Raw genomic sequence first — 8,225 nt, 5'->3', positions numbered from 1 at the left:
TAATAAGTAGCTAAGAGATGGAACTGTATCTTCTTGATAAATATTGTCGAATGAAGAAAAGTCCCTGAGAAACGGTCCCTGCTCCACTTCTTGGGTCCAGGTACTTTTAGTTATGGTGTTACTTTAGAAACTGATGGTTTTAAAAATAGATGGAATAATAATTAAGTAGGCATCCTGCTTGCAAAGACATCAAGCAGTTGCTCTACTCTTTACCCTAACGTACCCTGTAACAAACTTAAATGGACATGGTTACTTGCACATAGGGTAAAAAAAAAAAAAAAAAAAAAAAGAAGAGATGCATTTGACATCCATATCCAACTCCTAGCAGCATAGCGAAGGACAGTCACTTAAATTCTTTTGTCAATTGTAAATCTATGACATAATGACTGACAATGATGATAAAAGTTTTCATCTTGAGCAGTAGTGAATTTTTCTCTTTTACTGCAGGAAAGCTTAAGGTTCGTTTGATGCCCCGCAGCTTTTACAAAACCAAGTATATGCACTAACGCATGTGATTTGCAAAATAGTCACACATATTGCATTGTGCATAGTGCTGTAAGAACGAGGTTCTAAAAATACCAACTTTGCATATATATTTGAGAAGAAAGTATCGCTATATATTAAACTGGAGAGGAGGATATTTCCATGCAAAGATGTACACCTAAGTTTTCTGTCTTTTGTTTCCATTTTGATTATCCACCACCTGCCCATAATACGAATGATTAGAAACCTAGATAAGAAAGAAAAATAAAATTTCAGTTGCAAGTAAGACAAAGAGCCAAAGAGGTGGGATATATATATATATACCTCTGGCGATAAAGTGTTGTACAACTCAATAGCCTTCTCAAAAATGTATCTTAGCTTGGACCTTGCATCATTGTCCTGCCCAACAATAAGCAAAGCTATGGAACAGGATAGGTGTTTAAATTTAGTGAGTCCAAAACAGAAGATAAATATAAGATATACCCCAATAAAGGGAGGCTGCTGCTGCAGCACATTGACGAGCAGAACCGTTTCTTCATCATCCGACAATTCAATTGGCAGTTTCCCAGTAAAATAACCCTCAGCAAGGTCTTGCACCAAGTGTGTGATCAGCTATGAAAATGAGCAAGAGGCTTTTATGAGATGTCATGAGATCGGGGAAAGGAGTCCATTACTCATAATTTATGTGATACATGGATTGTATAGTTTTGGGATGAATGACCACAATACCAATGGCATACATGTGCTGGATAATAAAACATTCAATGATATATAGGATAAGCTAGTAAAAGAATTTCCTATAATGTTTTGTCTAAACAACCTGCATTTAAACCTTCTGTTAAAGAGTACCTACTTCAAGTTTCCCTAGTATCCCTGGAAACTTAATAAAATCTTCAACTCTTTTGTGGTCGAGTCCCTTCCATAATTTCATCGCATGATGCAGCTCCTTTGGTTGGATCATGCTAGAAATGCTTTTGAGTATCCTGTGATAATAAATAGCAGATTTCTGAATATTCAAATTAAAAAAATTACTTGAACATTAAAGAGTTTCCTATATACTGACCTCAGTGTGAACACATGATCCAAATTCCTCAACTGCGAAGACAGATTTCTTACGAATATTGAGCGGAATTCTGAGAGATCGCAACTAATGATTTACTTTTTTTATTCTTATGCAGTAAGGGGCTCTATTATTTAAGCAAGATTGGATAGACTTACGTTCAGCAAGTGCAATGACTGAGCATCTCTTATCAGCTCCAGAGATCTCCAATTCATAATCACGCAACAGTTTAAACATCACACACGCTTGCACATCATCAAACGGATCCTTAGCTCCAGATTTCTGATGCATAACAAGAGTGAAAATAACTATAGCATGTGGGACACTCATCATTGTAGTAAGTGAGAATATCTTAAACAGCCATTGAAGAAGAAAAACTAAATATTTCAGTACCATAAGCTTTCCAACAAAGAATACAAGGAAACCATATCCCTCCCTGCGGGAAACAGCATTAACAGTCAGGTCACTGTAGACACCTATGTAATGCAACTTTGCCCATTTCTTTTGAAGATTGACGAGTGGACCCTAAAACAATCCCTTGTGAGTAAGCAAAGCAATTACATCTCAAAGGGCTATATCAAAATGAAGATTAAATCAATAACCTCTTGTACGGCATTTACAATTGTTTTTCCGTCATAAAATCTGCTAACAAACAAATATACAACAATAATTTATGTTTTGGATTGAAAGTGAAAGCCACAAATGAATAAATATCCATTAAGGAAGTTTCACCTTGTCAACATGTCCAATGATGTTGAACCATACCCATCCTAAAAATTAGAATGAAAACAGTTAATATAAGCTAATCTTTTATAGGAGAAAATTAGAACGAAAACAATCTTTTATAGAAGAAATTGCGAAACACATGGATCACCTGTGATGCATCAGGTATCTGAAACAAATGCACGATCCGAGCACCCGCAAGGGACTTAGATTTCAGCTCAGGATAATATGCAAATGTTTTGCTTATTGCATTCCCCATATTATCATCTTCTAGACTAGGAAGATCAGGTATTGCCCCCTCAAGATATACCTGAGATAAAATGATACAGTAATTAAATAAGCAGTAACTCAAGTAAAGAAAGTGCATAGAGAATTTCAGTAATATTCCATCTTTATAATTAAATTACAAAATATTTTTTTCTAAAGAAGAAATGTTAAGAGTGTATTTAACCTGAATAGCACAGTATATGGTTGGGCTACCAAGTCCCGTCCATAGCTCAATCGGATCTAGGAAAACAAAAATATAAGCATAAAAAATTTATAAATTATATTAAAAAATTTTCCCTTGCTTCCTACCCTAATCTCCAATCTGTCTAGTTTAATGGAAAATTTAAAAGAAGAAGAAGATAGCGATAAGAACTCACCGATGAGCACGTAAAGGCAATGCCTAGGATCACTATACATAAATTTCAAGTGAGTTTCGTTGAGGAAGTTTCCGCTGATACTAGCAAGTGACTTTTTGTGGGTCCAGCAATTGGAAAATCCAAAAACAAAGATAAAATGTTATGAACAGTGGAAGCATAATAAAACATATGCAAACAAATGACCGGAAACATTCCCAACAGTTTGGAAAAACATGCGGATGCTTGACGAGGCAGATTTATGAACACCAAAATCAAAGCTAATCAAAACAAATTAGAGCAGACTCAAAATCACTCACCAGACACAATTTTTTGGTGATCTCTCCATCCAAAGATAAGAGGTGAGAAATATCAATTTCATATAGGCAAGGCCTGAAACCACACATAACAGAATCAAACATACAAGCTCGCTCACTATTTTAAAGAGGCAAATGCCATGACCATCTTTAAAAGAGGCAGATTAACTAAACACACGCCATCACAAGCATCATTTCTATTTTAAAGTCAGATAAAACCCAAAACATCATGTACACATTTCAGGAGATGAAACCCAAAACCCTTATTTATAAAAGAGTACTGGCAAAAGTTGCATTATACTAACTAGTAGCTTAACACTATATAAATTTCTATCTACACCTATCTGCCTCTCTGCTAATATCAATGGTGACCCGAAAGCATACGGTATCTAGTCCAAAAAATCTCATTTCAACTGACAGGCAAGAAACAAGAGAGAATGTATATCAAAGTATTTGAAACTCGCATCTGATGGGCTGAATCTGCCTTGGCTGCCATTAGAAAGAAGCTGCTTGGGAGACAAGGAAAGCAGAGTGAAAATGGTGGTTTTTTAACTAAGCGCGTGACAGGAAACGCAAGTAGCTCGTGGTCCTCTTTTTATTTTCTAATGGCAAAATGGTCAATTTAGCTCCTGTATTTATTATTAATTGATTAATAATTTGTTAAATAAAAAACAAAGTTTCCCGGTCTTCTTAGTTTAGCTGCTCGTCTCTCCCTATATCTAATTTTGGCCGTCTTCTTTGCCTAATCCAGCTGTTCCTGACAAGGAGAATGCTGGTGCTACTGTAAGCCATTTACTTCTTAAATTTTTTGTGAGTTTGTGCTTCGATTCGAACGTTTTGCATACATCTTAATTTCTATGAACACATTTTGCTTCATGTAGCAGGTCTCTCCTTGTTTTAAGTATTTTCCTAATTCATGTTCTGCAAAACAAAATTGGTTTCAGTGGATAAAACAATTGAATGTTCACTCGAGGAAATCGATCCCGAAATTGTAGACATCATCGAACTCGAGAAAGCAAGGCAATGAAAGGTATGTAAATTTAATCCACTAATATTTGTTTAAGTCTAGATTTGATATTTGAGCGGTAATCATTTTTTGAATATTAGTTTGGGTCGTTTATTATTTTTATTTTCTTAATTTCATAGCGTAGTAAGGTAATGTTGTGGGTTCGATACCTGAATGTTTAGGGACTTGAGCTTATTTCGTCGGAGAATTTCACATTAGTGCCAGTGATGCAAGCGGTTGGGTTTTTTATGACTAACAAATACAGTGAAGGATATCCTGGAGCCAGAAGGAAATGATTATGTGAATCTTGAAGCAACCTTGCCTTTGATCATCGAATTTTACGATATTTGAAATTGATGGATTGGTTTTTTTTTTTTTTTAATCAAAGTTTTACTATGACATGATTGGAATATTGTGTAGCATTTGTTTTCTGCATCTACCTTGCTTTCCAGTTCTACAAGATAAACTGTGTGATACGTAACTTATAAGTTTTATTTAATAGGTACATTGACATGGCTGAGACCTTATGTCAGAAGCGTGCATTAGAAGCTTTTCAATTGGATTATGAAAACTGGGGAGGAAAATGAGCCATCTTATGAATATGCTAAAGTTTTATTTATTTATTTTCACTGGAACCACAAAATTTATTAGCATAGATGAGGATTTTGAGAGTAAGGGGTGTCTATTATGCTGGGAGATTTATCTTACTTGTTCTTCATAGGGAAAGGGCTAGTACTTGTTGAAATTACTTCTCATTGAAGTTGTTTTACCAGGCTAAGAGATCTGTACCCTTTTGTTGTGAGTGTGCATTTATATAAATGTTTAATTTTTTTTTTCTTGTTCTTGGCTGGTATATCGAATTGCATAATTAAGAATCATAAAGCTAGATGAGAAATTAATGCATCTGCTAAATCATTATTTTGATAGAGAAGGATGTATAAATTATATGTTGTACACTTGGAAGTTATGATTTGATTTGCATCATAATAGTTGTCTAATTATTTAAACTTTCTATTTCATTTTAGTTGTACAAAGATGCATTGCTCATTGAAATGTAAATTTGATTAAAGGCGTCAAATATCTTATTTATTGCAGTGAATGTGTAGTCTGGATCTGCTGCTAACTTTTAAGTTTATACTGCATTGTTGGAACCTCATGAGAGAATCATGGCTCTTGACCTTCCTCACGGTAGACATCTTTGACATGGTTATCAGGTCCTTACAACTTAATTTTGTGCGTGTGTGTGTATTATTGAATTCTGTTATGTCTTTCTTGTTAATTGGCAACTGAAAATTTTTTCATCCCTGATGACTGCTTTTTTTTCCCCCTTTCTATTTTACTGTATTTCTATTACCCAAGGAATTTGTCTGGAAAATTTTAATTTTTTGCAGGGATTTGGATTGCTGCTGATAGTTTACATGGACTAATACTAGGAATTACGGTTTGTTGCTATTTTGTAGACTGATTCAAAAAAGATATCTGCCATCTCCATATTTTGTGAGACAATGCCTTACAGATTGACTATGAATAGGTATTCTGCCATTTCTATCTTTATGTAAATTTTCGTACCAATAGTTACGAACTCTACACTCTATAATCACACTAGTGATAGTTGAGATTGGTGACACGCTTACCAAACTTTAGTGAAGTTAATTCTCAAAAATAGGATGTGAAGAGACATTTTCATTTATATGTATTACTTGTGACTACGGTTAGGGGTGTGCCAAAAGTTGGTTCGGTTCCTGTAGGAGGGGGGCGTGAGGTGAAATATCATCCATTAGAATTATATAAAATATACCAGTTAATGCTCAGAAAAGATGGTGTAATCACAATGGTCTCACTTAAGTACCACCTCCTTAGACAACATTTCCTAGATATGCACTTCATACAATCCTAATATAATCAAACCAAATAATCGGGACATATTCAATGTTTCTTTCGACGGTCATGGATGGCAACTTACTCCTTGCAGAGTTTCCATAACCGTCATTACCATAGTCCAATGTCTAGGTTCGGGATAGTGGGTACGTAAGGGAAGGTGTTAGGCACCCCTTACGCCTGGTCTAACCTTGTTAATTCGAGTGCCAGTCTTCTACTAATATTTTTAAAAGTCTTGTTTATTATTTCTTTATTAAACTTCATCCTAAAGAATGTAATTCTAATCCTACACAAGCAAGTAATTCACAAAAGGATTGTTGTTTACACACAATTTTCATACACAAGTAATTCCTATATATGGGGTTGCTAATTATTTAAATAATATTTACCAGATGACTAAAATTAATTTATTATTGAGAATTTAATTTACAAACAAATTCAATTTCAAACAACCCTACGTTTCTATTTAACCTAATAAATTAATTTTCATCAAGTTACCCTAAGGATAATTGAACTAAGTTAATTATATATATGTGTAATTTATTCTAATATCACATAAGGCCCAAACAATCACAACCTAATAAAGATTTCTATTATGCAAATTTATTTTATAATTACCAAGTGTTAAATTAAATTTATTTTACATGTCAATGTTAATTTAATTTACAAACAATATTAATTTTAATTTACAAAGTATTTATTTAAATTAATTACATGTAAAAGTCAGTTAAATTAAAAATAAAATTAATTTTAATTTACCAAATAAAAATTCTATTATTACTATAATTTCATGCCAATGGTTATTCGAGGAGTTTAGAGCTACTTACCTGTTGGTAAATGCAGTTGCCATTGGGGCAAGCTACCCTTAAAAAAGGGTATTCTCTTCTAGTATGGCAATGATATCCCTGGCTTACTCCCGTTTAGCTCCACATAAGCTCCACGCAAATGTCCTCTTTGGTACTTACCTTAGGGGTACTTACTAATTTTTGTTTGTAATAAAAAATAAATAAACTAAAGAAAATAAAAGAAATAAAGAAAATATTAATAACAATTTACATTGGATTCTAACTCTAGTCTCCTAAAGGGTTAAGATTCCTAATTAATCACAACTATCTAATGGTCTAAATCTTCTAACATGATCCAAACACTTCATAACACTTCTTGAATTAAAAGAACACAGAAAAATGGATCAAATATCAATTAAAACCCAAGAAAATACAAGAACATGCATAAATATACAATTTTCAAATTCTGGCAGATTAACGGTAGCAAGAAATTTGATTTTTTAAAAATAGTTAGACATGCTTAAAAATCATAAAAAAAATTATAGAAGACAGCCTACATATCATACAAGATCATAAAATTTATAAATTAAACAAAACCCTAGCTGAATGGTCTACATAAATCATAACTTTTCTAAGTGACAGAATCATACTATTTTTTTGGAAAATTCATAACTCATTAACCACAACAGATATGAATGCAAAACCAATTGGAAAAGATTCATAAGATTCTGAAATTAATTTTAGACATTAGATTTACACAAAAATATTAAGAAACAAGGGAGATATGGGTTTCACAAGTCGGGTATCCTGCAAATCGGATTTTACAGCAACCCTAACTTTAAACAGCCATAACTTACAAAATATTAAAGCTTTTTTAGTGATTCTTGAGCCTAAACTTAATAGAATTTCATATATAATATGAATATAATTTTTACAGATTTAGAAAATAATAAAAAATAATAAAAATATGAGAGACTAAATATGTGCAGAGTTGTGTATCCCCTCAAATTAAACATGATTACATGATCTATATGAACATATAAAATAAATTAAAAACAAGAAACATAGAATTAAACATTACATGACATAGATCTTGAAAAGAAAATAAAAGAACTAACCTTTAAGAAATACCTCCACTTTTTTTTTTCTCCCTTTTTTCTCCCTTTTTTTTTATTAGTGGGGTATTTATAAGGTTTTGGGAGAGTGGTGTGATAGGGTTTGAAGTCATAGTGTGATAATGTTCAGATAACTTAAACAACTTGGATTGTAGAATTTGGGTGAGACTGAAATATAGATGAGGTGTTTTAACCAATGGGAAGAGAAGGAAAGGGGAAGGCACCAATAGGGAGTGAG

At 33.1% G+C, this 8,225-nt stretch overlaps 1 protein-coding gene and 1 long non-coding RNA gene across 2 annotated transcripts; one reads left to right on the top strand and one right to left on the bottom strand.

Annotated features, from left to right (window-relative positions):
• Nucleotides 1-330: 330 nt before the first annotated feature.
• Nucleotides 331-3,323, bottom strand: LOC110669265 (uncharacterized). Its single transcript, XM_058130892.1, has 12 exons — nt 3,207-3,323; nt 2,911-3,001; nt 2,718-2,773; nt 2,418-2,576; nt 2,146-2,313; nt 1,937-2,068; nt 1,702-1,825; nt 1,547-1,616; nt 1,337-1,466; nt 967-1,095; nt 808-882; nt 331-703 (listed from the first exon to the last, which is right to left on the bottom strand). Exons 6-12 carry the CDS (start codon nt 1,937-1,939, stop codon nt 662-664), a joined length of 573 nt encoding a protein of 190 aa, XP_057986875.1. The 5' UTR covers nt 1,940-2,068; nt 2,146-2,313; nt 2,418-2,576; nt 2,718-2,773; nt 2,911-3,001; nt 3,207-3,323; the 3' UTR covers nt 331-661.
• A 524-nt stretch (nt 3,324-3,847) lies between these two features.
• Nucleotides 3,848-5,047, top strand: LOC110669219 (uncharacterized). The gene is made up of 3 exons (XR_002497642.2): nt 3,848-3,986; nt 4,148-4,233; nt 4,712-5,047. It is a non-coding gene; the product is annotated as an uncharacterized LOC110669219 (long non-coding RNA).
• The last annotated feature ends 3,178 nt before the right edge of the window (nt 5,048-8,225 follow it).

The sequence above is a fragment of the Hevea brasiliensis genome, chromosome 2 (assembly GCF_030052815.1).
Source record: "Hevea brasiliensis isolate MT/VB/25A 57/8 chromosome 2, ASM3005281v1, whole genome shotgun sequence".
Taxonomy (NCBI): domain Eukaryota; kingdom Viridiplantae; phylum Streptophyta; class Magnoliopsida; order Malpighiales; family Euphorbiaceae; genus Hevea; species Hevea brasiliensis.
The sequence above is the reverse complement of the archived record's forward strand: the minus strand, read 5'-3'. Positions and strand labels throughout refer to the sequence as shown.

Bases quoted from the DNA above. Each gene is read 5' to 3' on its own strand.
- LOC110669265 (XM_058130892.1), bottom strand. The intron at 1,617-1,701 runs GTAAGTCTATCC...GCGATCTCTCAG, and splicing joins AGTCATTGCACTTGCTGAAC to AATTCCGCTCAATATTCGTA. The intron at 1,096-1,336 runs GTAGGTACTCTT...TCATTTTCATAG, and splicing joins GGATACTAGGGAAACTTGAA to CTGATCACACACTTGGTGCA.